Raw genomic sequence first — 14,362 nt, 5'->3', positions numbered from 1 at the left:
TGAGGACACAGTCATTGACCTGATCCATCAGAAAACCAGGGGAATCGGTTTAAATAGGGAAATACGAGCTATAGTGTAGGAAACATCCTTCATACTGGGGTCTAGAAGACAGGAAAATGTTATTTAATCTATTAGGAATTGTCATGGTTTGGTTAGGTTAGGTAGTTACTTTATTAATCCCCGAGGGGAATTTTTTGTTGTTGTTTTTTTTTTACAAATGCAAACATGAAATAGCCTTAACAAATTGAATATACAGTACAACACATGGAAAGAGGCGAGTTTCCACACCTGGCAATAGAGACCTGAAATGACGAAATAGACAGAAATGGACGGAATGAATGATTTGGTCAGTTTAAGGAAAACAAGTTTTTGAGAATCTGACCAGACATAAAGGTTCACGTATGTTTGCTGATCATGCTTCACTGCTCCGTTCTCCTACATTCATTTATACTCTACTAAATGTGAATATCTGGTGTTGTTTTTAGTTTTCTTATTTTGAAACGTAGAAATAGTATTGGACCTACAATTACAAAGTCAGAGTTATATCAGGGAGAGCAGTTCCTGGATTTTTTTTTCTTTTAGTAGTTTTGTGTCACATTGAGTTCATATCGTCTTATCCATCTTTTTCATGCTCAACGTTCTTCAGTGTTTTATTTTGAAATAATGTGTCATTCTGTAACTCATCACAGCCTGAGCTAAAGTGTTAGCGTGGAGCGTTGGAGCGAAGCAGCACATGGATGATTGCAGTACTGATTTACAGAGGAGAATTTACTTTAAGATGGCAGCCTAATACGATATATATTGTGACTCTCACTTCAAAAATACAATGTACTAATGGTGCAACAAAGGTAGTTAGAACCATGTTTATACTAAATGTAATTTTATTGTTAGCAAATTTGCAACTTCATATGACTGCAGCTGAGAATGAATGAAACATCCATGTTTTTTCATGTGAGGACTGAATCAGCAGCAAAAAGAAATGGCAAAACTTTAGCTACTGTGTTAGGTTAGGTTAGGTTAGGTAGTTACTTTATTAATCCCCGAGGGGAAATTTTTTCGCTACAGCAGCATACAGGAAGCAATAAGATAATAATAGAATAATAGAAAGCAATAAAATAGCTATTGTTATTTTGTGTTTTAATTTTTTTATTATTGACACCTAACCCATGGGTTATCCCCATTAGTTAATTTATTTCAAAAAGAGGAAGTTTATAAAATGTTAAATGGTCCAGAGTTGGCTGACAACAGTAAATCGCATTTAGTGTTCCTGACCAGAAGTAAAAAAAAAATTTAAAAACATGAATTCAGTTAAACAATAAATAACAATTAAAGCTGAAAGGGAAGCGATAATGTAACAGCAAAGCCTGAAAGTATTAGTCACGCGATGAAAACACATTGCTTGTCAAAGTAGTCGGTATTTTTGTTATTTTGCACTTTTACTATGTTTTTAGTTCATTTGTTTTTTAGTACTTTTTTGGATACAGTATTTTAAATCCGTCCCTTGGGCATCTTGATGCATGCTTACAGTGTTAGATAAAATTATATATATTGCCTCCCAAAATGTAAGGCTGCTGCAACTTGGTCGTATAGAAACATAATTTTTAGGAGACCGTGTTGATCACTCTCAACTAAAGTGTCAAATGTAGTCAAGCGTTTGGGGGAAATCTTACTTATTTAATTGTTTTGGACCCAAAGCAAACGTTCACATTTCAAAGCAGGAAAATAACATTGACAGTACATTATTGTGATTGATGGGGGGGGTATGCCTCAGCTCTAAAAACAAAGTCTAACGAACAGTGATGATTGTTTAGGCAATAAATGTGATTTACATAAAGAAAGTGACCACATATCTTGCTGTTGTCACGTTCTTCAGGCCCTTAGATTTATTGTTTAAGCTCTGTGGTGCATTTTTTGTTTTCTTTGATGGCTGCTCATGTAGCAATAAAACCGACTGTAAAATTGTTTTCTGGACTATTTTTTTTGCTCACTTAACAAAAAGTAAAGCAAAGAGAAGGACTGAGCAGAGATCTGAACTTGGTTGTTCAATTATCAACAATGTTTCTCCATAATCAGACTCCACCTTTAAATGTGAAGCCAAAGCCAGATGAAGGTTAGCTTAGCATAGCATAAACATGGGGAAAACAGCTGTCAATGTTCTGTCCAATTCAACCGTGACGTCACCCACTGACTTGTGAATGGCCGTTCTGAAGCCTTGAGTTTGGTATTTCGGTCGTCACCATCTTGCCAACCATATGGATGAGATGCGGAGGAGGGATGGTTGGATCTGGCTCAATGAGGAAACTACGCCCTGCCCACCTATAGCGGAAACCTGACTGCTCCACATGCCTGTTAATCAAAAAGACCCCCGCCCCCCCAAATATAATGCTTTTTGAGGCCTAATATCTAATTGACAATGGAATCATTTTCAGATGGACCACCAGAAAACTAATACGGAGTGACTTTGGTGAATAACATCCTATGTGCTATCATTCACCAAAGTAAGAATGTACTGACTTTTTATTTCATGAGAAAAGTTAAGAGTCTATGGATCCAGAGGCTTTTTGGAGCCGCGTGGTGGAAGTGCACTTTAAGGCACTTCCACACTGATCTCATTCTTCTGACCTACAGGGTACGTTCACTTTCATATACAGTCTAGTTTTAACCAGCTGATGGCTGCAGTTTGATATTCAACACTCTCATCCAATGCTCAACAAGAAACTGGGAACTTGAAGGCAACATAAAACATATCTTCCAATTCTTTCAGCAATTTACCTTTCCTCTGAGTTTATTTTAAAATTTCTTGATCATTCAACTCTCCGCCTGGTTTCGCAGAAACCGGTGTGTTGAGCTCTCACCATTTCCCCTGAATCGTAAGATGACATTATGAGCAACATTCACCAGTGTAGCCGAGAGGGCCTACAGCACCCAGCGCAGCTAAGTAGCTGTTTCATGACGTCTGTTAGCTGCATCACATTTAAAAAGCTTCGACCACACAGACGGTGATTTTAGACACTGACTGGTTATGATTAGGCTACTGGAAAATGTTACCATAGGCTTTCAAAGCATCAATAGCGTAGAGCAGTTCCCACGTCTCTTTCACATGACTCATGCACTTTTAAGGTAAGACCACATCCTCTCAAGTTAAGACATAAAAGACAAGATTGCATCGAGGTGGGTTTCAGTATATTGTCCATCTGATCAAAGAAGATAAGAAGAAATGTTCTGCCTGAGGGATTTCACCCTTTGTTTCTCATGTGTGGTTCTCATTGTCCAGTCAAGTGAGTATTATTTTCTAGAGTACATTCATTTACTGAGTAGTAAATAATAACGTTCCTTTTGGAGTTAATGTTTTCTCTACATGTTAATGATTTGTTTTTATTTTAGCTCATGGTTCTGAGATTATTGGAGGGCATGAGGTCCAACCACACTCGCTGCCTTTCATGGCTCTGCTGGAGACTGAAACACCAGTCTGTGGAGGCATACTGATCGATCCAAAATGGGTCCTGACTGCTGCCCACTGCTCAAAGTAAGAACCTGAAGCACACATTTCAGAAAGAGTCAGATGTCTAAATTTTGCAATGTTTATTTTTAACTGATTGAGTGAAAGCGATAGTTTAACACATAGTTAAAATCTGATGCTAGTTAAAATAAAATCCTATTATATGTTAATAAGAAGCATAATCTGTGCGGCATTATGTTTGCTACTGAAATTGAGTTGTATGTAAATGTAATTTCCATTAAACAGGGTTGAATATTTGATCTTTTGTTCATGCTTTTGCTCAAGTAATAACCTAAGTTGTCACTACCTTAATCAGGAAGAAAAGCATGTAAGACATAGATGAGACGGCTTTGCACACAGACTTGAACTCAATTACGATGTTCGTGTTCTGGGGTCAGTAAACTTTTCTTTATGGGACAGATCTGTTGGAGAGAATTTGATTTATGAAGCGGCAACAGCCCAACAAGAATTATCTCAAACTGAAAAACTACTTGTAAAGAATACAGAATGGACAGACTTCAGCCAATAATAATAATTAAAAAAAAAAAAAGGTGTTATCAAGCACAAATGTCACTCACTTGAAGAAACCACAGAAGCCAAAGGGCTTCTGTGCAAACGTCTGAACTTTAACTTTCAGTTTCCAATTGCGCAACAGCATATAATGAGAAATATGCATGAAATTACACATTCATTGTGATCCCAATAATGTTATTTCACTTTTATAGATGATTGATTAGCTGACTCATGTTTATTGCACACTGCATAAACATCAGACAGACAGCAGATCTATAAATGCATGGCTCTGCTTATATAAATTTATTTCGGAGAGTGAACATATCAGCTCACATCTGTGAAATTCAGTTTTACATGTTCACCAGCTACCACACAGTCATGTCATCTCTGTTAGAAGGCAAAATCTCCATTCAATACTGGTTGATGGGGAAAAATGCTGTGCAAAGTTTCTCCGAGTCTCAATGAATCACACCTCTTCCTGACTCATCAGATGTGCCGATTCGCATACGATGAGGCAACTGTGATAAAGGCATCATTTTATCATTATTTTAGACACTCATTGCCTGTTAACCTTCATCTTAAATAAACTGTAATTTAACACTGAGCTGTGTTTTTGCTTTTTCAGCATAAAGAAAGTGATGCTGGGGGTGCACTCCATCAAAAAGAAGGAAAAAGATTCCAGACAAATCCTAAAGGTGGGGAAACGTATTCCTCATCCCTGCTATGATGAGACTGACAAGGTCAATGACCTCATGTTGCTCAAGGTAAGGCGACATTACAAAAGGGATGGTTGCTATTATAAACTTAAGTGAAGCAAAGATGCAACAATCTGAATTGGAGAGTGGATCAAGATGAAAGAAACATTTATCCAAATTGTAAAATGTCCAGAATCAAGTCTTCCTTCTCACCCAACATCTGGAGGAAGTTTTCACATGTTCATTTCTTTTTGCCTTGACAAGAACAGTCTCCTACATATTAGTTGGAGTCTGTCTTGTCCCAGCAGTATTTTATTCAAAGTGCAGCAGCTCAAATATTCACTGAAACCAGAAAGGGATGGCACATTTGACCTCTGCCTGACTGTCTACATTAGTTTACCCTGCAGTTTGACTTGGTTTAAAAATTGTAGTCTTTCACTCATGTCTCAACAGTGTGTAGCTTTGTCAAATATTCTCACATAGCTTATCATTTTGCCTCACAAATAAATAAATCAGTCAGTTGACCTGCTTTAAATGGCTTTGCAGTGATATCATACACAGAAACTGATATAAAACATAAAAACAAATATATGAAATACGACTGAAATTTTATTGGTAGGAACAAACTATGCAGAAAAGAGGTAGGACTAAAAGAAATGTTTATCCATTAATCTTAAAATCCATGCAACTTGTTTTTTTTTTTTTTAATTTCAGCTTAGCAAAAAGGCAAAGTTAACCAAGATGGTGAAATGGCTCCAGTTGGAAAAAACTGTCAGTGACCCAGCAGCTGGCAGCAGCTGTCTGGTGGCTGGATGGGGAAAAACCAGCAACATTGCGAAGGGAATGTCAGACGTCTTGATGTCTGTCAATGTGACTGTGATCGACAGAATGAAGTGTAACTCTCTTGAATTTTACAACCTGAAACCTGTTATTACCAACAACATGATATGTGCTGGTTCAGAGAATAAGAACAGAGTCGACACCTGTCAGGTGAGTTCAATGTTAAACAGCCTCTCGGCTCCACGTTACACCTTTAACTGCTGTGAATGCCTGAAAATGACTGACGTGAGGTTGTTCTCTCTCTGTAGGGGGATTCAGGAGGGCCGCTGATATGCAACGGTGCGCTAGTTGGAGTCACTTCTTTTGGAGAGAAGTGTGGCGTGGCTAAAAAACCTGGAGTGTACGCTTTTCTCTCTGAAAAACAACTGAACTGGATCAAAAAGACAATGAAGTCCTCTGAAATATAATGAACCTTTTCTTTGAAGAATTAATTTCTATTATTAACCACTTATTAACTATCTTTGTACCTCTTTTATCCCCAAAACTTTTCTTAGTGGAACCTTTTTTGTAGCTGCAAATGTTAGCATGACCAGCTCACTTTTTTTTTTCTACCTCCTCCAAAACCCAAATATAAGAGCATAAATGTTATCTTAGCTTCTTTCCATTGTATATTAACACCCAGGCATTACTGCCAGAGCCAAAGAGCACCTAACCCCTTCATGTAGTCGGGTAATGACGGGTTCATGTCTACAGGTAACGTTAAGCAACCTCATTTACGACCAGCTCATCCATCGCGCAGTGTTTCTAAACTGTGTAACCTTGTTGTGGAGGCGGTTAGAGAAGGTCGGCTAACGTTAGTACTTCCTGATCCTGACTGGATTTTCAGGCGTTTACACTCTAGTGACTTCGCTGATGTTTCCATCAGCAGTTTGCAGAACACATCAGTCAGTCCTCATCCCAAACACCTTTTCTCTTGTAGTATTAACACTGAAGACATATATGAACAAGTTCACAAACTTAGCAGCCAAACAGTTATGTTAGAATAAAATAATGGTAAACCTGCATCTTTCAAACCCTTTCAGAGGGCTTTTGTTTAACCAGTTTAATAACACCAGGCAAAATTGTGACCGCTTGTTTCTGGCAGCTCTTAAAGTGAAGTTGTGTGGTTCGGGCAAGAAATATAACTTTTAAAAGAAAAACTATTTGGGTTTTATTTAAATTTATTGAAGTTATGTTAGATCAGTTTACTTTCTGTAGAACTATCATACTTTGTACATGTATAGCGAAATAATTTCCCCTTAGGGATTAATAAAGTAACTATCTATCTATCTCTCTCTATCTCTCTCTCTCTATATATATATATATATATATATTTATCTATCTATTTATCTAACTATGTATCCTCCTATCAATATATTTTATACTGCAATTATACTGCTTCATATTGATTTTGTAAATCTTTCACCAATCACTGTGGCGACCAGGTATAAAATCTAGTATTTTATAAAAGCAGACAAAGAAATAAAAAAGGTAACTGTATATTTCTTTCTCGGCCTTTTTTATGTGTACTACTACAAATCATTAAATAAATAGCTACTAGTTATTTCACATCAATGGCATCACAAGTTTCTGTTGCAGTCTCCTGGTTTCAGTGTTCAAAATATAATCTTTATTTGGTGTCTCAGTAAACATATCTGAACATTTTGTTGTGTTTTCTTTCCTCCATGTTATTGGGTGAGTAATAGTTGATACTAAATGCAGCGGGGGAATGAACCCCGCTATGTCGGGGTGTGATCTGTATAGTCTTCAAGTCTGTATTCCTGAGTACAATTAACCCCTGTACCTACATCAGTGTGTATCTTGTCACTTACCTGACTTGACCCTCTGATAAATGTGGGCAATACAGGTATGTTAGGGTGGGCTTCAGGACTCTCATCTTTAACACAGTGGCTACCTGAAGAGTGATGTGGTCTCAGACATTAATACATAGACAGTATATAAAAGTGGACGTAGCTTCTAGGTCTGTAAAATGAGGTCCATAAAGAAGTGCCTTAAACTGCAATATCACCGATAGCTGCTTCCAATCAACTTCTCTCATGTCTCATGTCTCTCATGGGGGGCATGTCTGTTTGACTGACAGGCCTGTGGTGCAGTCAGGTTTCCGCTATCGGTGGGTGGAAAAATGGTGTCCTCAATGTGGTGGCGGGGTGTGGTTAGCTCAGCTGCAGGGGTTAGAGAGTGGGAGGAGCGGTTCAGGGAACGGTGCCGGGCAGGGGTAATGAGCACGGCTGAGCCGAATACGAATTGATGAGCACAGCTGAGCTGGAATGAACTGATGAGCTCTCCCCTATAAAGGGGAGCAGGGAGAAGGAGGAAGGGAGGAACACGGTGGCACAGAGACATTGTTGTGTGGGCCGGGCAAATAAAGGCATTTTGCACCCGAACGTCTGACTGAGCGCGTCGTCTGTCTCCAAGGAACCCCCACGGCAGCTCAGACCTGCTACACTCAGGTTCCCAATCAAATCAAGTCAGAGCCCTGCTCGCTCATCTAAATATGGTCACTTCTGGCTCACAAATAGCAAGATGGCGATGCCAAAATCTGAACTTGAGGCTTCAGAACAGCAGGACACAAACCACTGGGTGACCGCTGGTTACCGCTTTCCTAAATCTAGACTGGCACAATCCCTCCCTTCCTTATACCTAGTTGCATAACTTGGAGGCCCCTACTGTCAGGTCAATTATTGTACAACAAAGGCAACTGTTTATTTTAACAAATGCATTTGGATTCACAGGCATCACTTCAATAAGCTCTGCTGAGTAGTGAACCACAACCTCTCTGTCAGTGTCTTTTTTTTATGCCTCCTCTCTCCCCCCCACCCTTGCGTGAGAACTGAACTTCTGCTCTTCTTCATGTCAACCTAGAAACCTTCAGACGGGGGGCGACTTCTTGGAACATTTTGGTTTTGTTTACAGTGAGTAGGCCACCTTACCCAGCAGATCAGCACATCCGGGTGAGAAAGAGAGATTGTTGTCAGTACACTGTTCTTCAGCCTAAAGCATCTTTTTGCACTTTTTAGAAAATGGTAAATACATTGAACACAGGGATTTTTTTTTTTTGCCATCACCTACTCTAGGGCAACTTCAAAATGGTTCTCTTTTGAAATTGTATAGCAGAGATAACCTACAGTATCCTTCCAAACACACAAAGGGAACACTCAACCTGTTATTGGTGAACCCACATTGGTCTCCCCTGTATCTTTAAATCAATGCTGAATAAGATAACCCTCTTTACTTTAAGCTTACCTGGGGCGATACTCTAAACACTCACTTTAAGAGTGTCACTGACCGTTTAACAGAATAAATAACTCTTTCCCATAGTGTCCAACAATAAGTCCAACACACAGCGTTGAACCAGGTCGGATCGCTGAGATGGTGTCTGGATGGCGGGGAATCCTAATCCTCACCACGCTGCTGCGCCGTGTTGGTCCGTGGGATGATGGTGAGCCCTGTGTGGCCGCCACAGGATCCTAAAAATATCTCCAGGGTCCTGGCAGGAGGCTAAACGGAAGATGCCCTCGATGCTTTTATCTTGCCGGCTATAATCTATGACTCTTCACAGCCACGGTCACGTGGTTGGCGGCTCCACTGTACTTTCTTCAGCGGTGACTGTCTTCACTGAATAGGGCTATGCTCCACCGATTTATCTTTGCTAAAGTGTCTCAGCCCGCGCGGTCTAATTTTGGTCCACACTTCCATTTATTGTACTGAACTGTTGCCAATGGAGACACACTTCAAACACGCTCCTTACTACAATGCTAACTTGCTAACTCTCCATGAGCAAACCTCGCCGGCTCCATGCATCTAGCGCTTAAACCGGAAGTGTTTGCATCTTCCTGATCTTTCTGTCCCACACGGTCGTTCAGTATTGTTTTATCTTCCCCAGTTAAAAAACTTATTGCAGGGAACTGAAACAGACTTTTTTCTTTGAGACAGATCTCGCTCTCAAATCGTTCTCTTCCGGCTCGGCTCAGCTCGGCTCGCCTCCCCCTCTCCGGATAGGCTGCTCAGACCCTAAATCTTAACTCCGATCAGACCAGATAGGCTCACCCAGAAGACAAATTCACACCCCATGGCTTATGTTAAGACCCTATGTTGAAGTGAAAAATTTTGCACTACGTAGGCCTGCCTTTAGTCAAATCAATGACTCAAGGATGGCAATTAACGTGTTGATTTCCAACTGAAAGGACTGTTTACCATTGTCACCAAAGTTTGCAAAGACACTAGCATTAGATTTTTTTTTTCTGCGATACTGGATCTAAAATCAGGCATATCCAAACCCCAACCTGTAAAGCAAAAGCCCAACCATGAAAAAACACATCCACACAAGATCAAATAAAGTGACCTGGACTACAAGTTTGAAGCCGACCTCAAATTTGTCTGACTTGTTTATTCTCGCAGGTTTAGCTTTTGTGCAGTCAGTAAGCTCAGTGTAAATCATGCTTAGCTTCAACATCTCAGCATTTATACAGCTGACAACACACAGTTACAACATGTTGATATGCATGAGAACGTGTTAGTCCTACACTGACGGCGCTGCCTTCCTGAACATGAACATGTCAAACTAAACTTCAGCCACAGAGTACTTAGTAGAAATGTCTGTTTTTGTTGTTCAGCCTGACAGTGTTACTGGTGTAAAAATAACCCTTAAAACAGATAAGATGTGGAGCGGAGGTCAAAGTTTTTTTTTTAGCATGATAACCATCTGAATATAGTGATGTTTTGACATTAAAGACCAGCAAAAAAAAAAAAAAAAACTACAAAAAAAACTATAGGACGCAAAGCAGGAATCTGCAGGAGTAGAGAAATCACCTTCACAGTGCTCTGAGTCATGATAAAGTGTTTCTCACGTATAATGATTGAGGCAGTTATTAATAGTTCGGATGAAAATAACCACATGTATATTCTTACGTGCCTTAATGCGATTCATAACGTGACATTATAAATGTAGCTGTAGGTGTCGATGACACCCTCCCCTTCTAGTTGTCCCATCCAAACCTACATGTCTGCACTCAGTGAAGATGTGCACTGCATCATGTATGAAAAGCCTCCACCACACCGCCACTGAATAAAATAGCTAAGGTTACTGGTAAATGGTGAATATTACCAGGCTGCAACAGCATGCGTCTGCTAGGTTATGTTTGTGTCCATTTTGCTGAGTGGTGCATCTCTGTGGTCAGACCACATCCTTTGAGCTGAGTACAAAAAGATAAGTGTGCATCGAGGTGGGTTTCAGTGTCTTCTCCATCAGATCAAAGGAGATCAGAAGAAATGTTCTGCCTGAGGGGTTTCGGTGTTTTTATCTCGTGTGTGGTTCTCCTCATTGTCCACGCAAGTGAGTCCTATTTTCTATACTGCAATGATTTACTTAGTAATAATTTGATCATTCATGTAAAAATTGCAGAATGCAAGTTCATGTTATTGAATTCTTTATGTACTCACTCACCTGCTCTTTTTATTGATGACTTGTTTGGATATTTTTTTTCTTAGCTCATGGTTCTGAGATTATTGGAGGGAAAGAAGTCCAACCACACTCGTTGCCTTTCATGGCTCTGCTGAAGAGCAACACACACAAGTGTGGAGGGATACTGATCGATCCAGAATGGGTCCTGACCGCTGCCCACTGTTCAGAGTAGGAACCTGAAGTTCATTTCTAAAATGATCAATTCTCAGAATATGCAATGTTTATTTTTTTACTCATTGTGTGAAAGGTAGTGCATAGTGACAATTTAAAATGACAGTAGTTTGAGTTTTAACGTGACATAACATGAGGTTAATCCCCCCCCCCCAAAAAAAAAAAAAAAAAAAGAGTCAATGAACATTTGACTGATTGGTAAAAAAAAATTTTGCAACTTTGCAGATATGCTAATCAACAATATTTTCTTATAATGTTAATAGAACAAATAAACCAATTGGCATTATGTTGTAATTTAACACTAAACTGTGTTTTTGCTCTTTCAGCATGAAGACAGTGCTTTTGGGGGTGCACTCTGTCAAAGAGAAGGAAAAAGATTCCAGACAAGTCAGAGATGTGGGGAGAAATGTTCCTCATCCCAGCTATAATAAGGAAGACAATGCCAATGACCTCAGGCTGCTCAAAGTAAAGTGACATTACACTCACTGATAGTTACTACAAACCTAAGTGAAGCAAAACTGCAACAATTTTTTTTTAATTTGCTAATGTTGTTTAGACGGGAGAGAAAAATACTATTAAAAAAAATGTGCTCCAAATTTACTCTGAATCCAGAAAGAGACGCCACATTATTCATCTGCTTGTCTGTTCACATGAGTTTCCAGTGCAGAATATAGCTTTGTTTTTAAAATCGTAGTCTTTCACAGCACTAATGTCTGTATTGTGTAGGTTTTATATCTTTGTTAACTGTTCTCACAAACCTGGCCTTTAATTTTGCCTTGAAAATTGTCAGTCAAATGTGCTAAATGCGCTGTATACTGTGAACATATAAAGGGACTTGACTTGAATTAAATGTCTTCACCGTGAAATAGGTACTGTTACAGTCTAAAACTGTGTAGTTTTATGTTTTGTAAGAATTACAAAAGTCTACAGATATTATAGAGGTTCAATTCAAACACATTTCTAAATAACTAGTCAAAGTGCATTACTAGTTCTGAGACTTTGTTACCAACAGCAGTTTGGTTGACCTCTGACCTCCACAGCCCCATGTTATTATAAATTTCTTGATACAAAATTTACATGGGTAGAAAGAAGGATGCTTAATAAAAATATTTGCATTTGTATGTCCGTACCTCAATCCCTTTATCCATTTAACTACATTTTCATTTTTTATAAACTCTACAAAGGCAATGTACAGACAGTCATTATCAATATGCAATGTTCCTTTTTATTTCAGCTTGCGACACCCGTGACAAAAACCAAGACAGTGAAATGGCTCAAGTTGGGTAAACCCATCAAAGAGCCAGCAGCTGGCACCAGATGTCTGGTGGCTGGATGGGGATTAATAAAACAGAAACCAGAACAAAAGTCCAAAGTCCTGATGTCCGTCAATGTGTCTGTGATTGACAGAGTGACGTGCAACTCTGGTAAATATTACAATCACAACCCTGTTATCACCAGCGACATGATATGTGCTGGTTCAACCAACAAGGAACAGGCCGGTACCTGTAAGGTAAGGTGAAGTAAATTACCTGTCAGCTCCACCTTAACTGCTGTTAATGAGCCAGAAAATGATTGTCATGTGTTTGTTCTCTCTGTAGGGGGATTCAGGTGGGCCGCTGTTGTGTAATGGAGCACTAGTTGGAGTCACTTCTTTTGGAAGACGAATTTGTGGTAAAATACCTGGAGTGTTCTCTTTCCTCTCAGCAAAACAACTCAGATGGATCAAGGAGACAATGAAGTCCCCGAAATATAATGAATGAGCAGGCGTCAACACACTCATGAGCCAAAGTTAGGTAGAAGGCGAGCTAATCAAGCCAGTGACCCGTTGTTTAAAGAATTATGCTTTTGGTAAATGTCTGTTATCACTGCTGCATACTTCCAAATTTGATTTACCTTTGGGATAAGTTTCTACTTTTTCCCAGACTTTGAATATGCTATCATTTTTTATATACTCTCATCCATGACAGCAGTGCTCGGCGATGTTACACAGCTTTGAAGGTTAGATAGGTAGGTAGGTAGTTACTTTATTAATCCCCAAGGGTACATTTTTTTTTAATATAGCTGCAATTCAATTTGTTCCTCTTTTCATGCGCTTATGTTCCTGCTTGCACAAGTATGTGGATTCTTTTTTTTTTAATCAAATCTAAATTTATATTTTCATCCAAATACCTGAATGTACGACTCCAGACTGAATATTTTATTTTTCCACCAGTAACATTCACTAAAAGTAAAACCTGGCAAAGGCATTTTTTTAATCTCAAAGATTTTTCATTCAGTCACCCAGACACATTTATCACCTCCTGCATTACAGGCTTAAATTGAAATTTGGGCTTCAGTTTAGAGCTTGTGAACATTTTTTATTCTTTATGCCTTGTTATTTGCTCATTATTGCTGCTTGAAAACCCAAAACATCGATACTTAATTAAAGGCTTTGACAAATTCAAAAGGTTTTCTGCCTCTGTTTTTTTTATGCTTTATGTGTACAGTACAGTTTCGTTTTCAAAATGCGTTCTCGTCCTAGTAGCTTCTCATTATTTCACATCTTTATGGCATCACAGGTTTGTGTCAGTTCTCTGGTTTCTTTTGAGATCAGTGTTCAAAATTTAAAAAAATTTGGTGTCTCAATCAGTAAATATAACAAAACATATTTGCCTACTTAGATGGAGATAACTACAAAAAAGGCTTACTGCATGAGACAGTTGCAGTAAGGTCAGAGAACACTGAGTTCTGAAAGAAGAAAACAAACAAACATGATCATGTACTTACTCAGATCAGACCACAGAGGACAAATTCATACCCTTTATGTGAAGACCCCAAACAGGAAATGAGCAATATGTTGCAATGTTGCACAAGGGCCTGTATTCAAATACTCACCGAGACATTACCAGTAAGAACATGTCAAATATGTTACAACAAATTAATAAAAGGAAATCTTTGTCAATAAAGTTGGCAAAGAATCATTTTTGAAAGGATTATTCATCAGTGTCCTGAGAGCTGACAGCAGCTCATTAATCTCTCTGCTATATTTTCTTACCATTTAAAATTCTTTTGGTTTTGTTGTTTCACCGATTACATCTTTACACTTTGAAAAGCCGACCTTCAATGTGGCCGTGAGACTCAGTTTTCTCACTAGGTGGTGCTCTCTGCTACAGTTAGTGGTGCAGTAATTTACTGAACACTGAT

The 14,362-nt window shown here is 38.9% G+C and overlaps 2 protein-coding genes across 2 annotated transcripts; both read left to right on the top strand.

Annotated features, from left to right (window-relative positions):
- Nucleotides 1-3,188: 3,188 nt before the first annotated feature.
- LOC138626225 (granzyme A-like) lies at nucleotides 3,189-7,867 on the top strand. Its single transcript, XM_069707721.1, has 5 exons — nucleotides 3,189-3,278; nucleotides 3,385-3,526; nucleotides 4,638-4,776; nucleotides 5,422-5,697; nucleotides 5,796-7,867. The coding sequence occupies exons 1-5, from the start codon at nucleotides 3,218-3,220 to the stop codon at nucleotides 5,952-5,954; spliced, it is 777 nt and encodes a 258-aa protein (XP_069563822.1). The 5' UTR covers nucleotides 3,189-3,217; the 3' UTR covers nucleotides 5,955-7,867.
- A 2,933-nt stretch (nucleotides 7,868-10,800) lies between these two features.
- Nucleotides 10,801-13,625, top strand: LOC138626224 (granzyme K-like). Its single transcript, XM_069707720.1, has 5 exons — nucleotides 10,801-10,879; nucleotides 11,035-11,176; nucleotides 11,506-11,644; nucleotides 12,414-12,689; nucleotides 12,778-13,625. Exons 1-5 carry the CDS (start codon nucleotides 10,816-10,818, stop codon nucleotides 12,937-12,939), a joined length of 783 nt encoding a protein of 260 aa, XP_069563821.1. The 5' UTR covers nucleotides 10,801-10,815; the 3' UTR covers nucleotides 12,940-13,625.
- The last annotated feature ends 737 nt before the right edge of the window (nucleotides 13,626-14,362 follow it).

The sequence above is a fragment of the Brachyistius frenatus genome, unplaced genomic scaffold (genome assembly GCF_029030835.1).
Source record: "Brachyistius frenatus isolate BFR_SWC_R1_liver_20210118 unplaced genomic scaffold, ASM2903083v1 Contig_72, whole genome shotgun sequence".
NCBI lineage: Eukaryota > Metazoa > Chordata > Actinopteri > Embiotocidae > Brachyistius > Brachyistius frenatus.
Note: the sequence above shows the minus strand (reverse complement) of the source record. Positions and strands in the feature narration are given on the sequence as shown.

What these genes read in the sequence shown, in the direction of transcription:
- LOC138626225 (XM_069707721.1), top strand. Translation starts at nt 3,218, where the DNA reads ATGTTCTGCCTGAGGGATTTCACCCTTTGTTTCTCATGTGTGGTTCTC. An exon ending in ACTGCTGCCCACTGCTCAAA is followed by an intron (nt 3,527 to 4,637) that starts GTAAGAACCTGA and finishes TTGCTTTTTCAG; the next exon opens with CATAAAGAAAGTGATGCTGG. An exon ending in ACAGAGTCGACACCTGTCAG is followed by an intron (nt 5,698 to 5,795) that starts GTGAGTTCAATG and finishes CTCTCTCTGTAG; the next exon opens with GGGGATTCAGGAGGGCCGCT.
- LOC138626224 (XM_069707720.1), top strand. Translation starts at nt 10,816, where the DNA reads ATGTTCTGCCTGAGGGGTTTCGGTGTTTTTATCTCGTGTGTGGTTCTC. An exon ending in ACCGCTGCCCACTGTTCAGA is followed by an intron (nt 11,177 to 11,505) that starts GTAGGAACCTGA and finishes TTGCTCTTTCAG; the next exon opens with CATGAAGACAGTGCTTTTGG. An exon ending in AACAGGCCGGTACCTGTAAG is followed by an intron (nt 12,690 to 12,777) that starts GTAAGGTGAAGT and finishes TTCTCTCTGTAG; the next exon opens with GGGGATTCAGGTGGGCCGCT.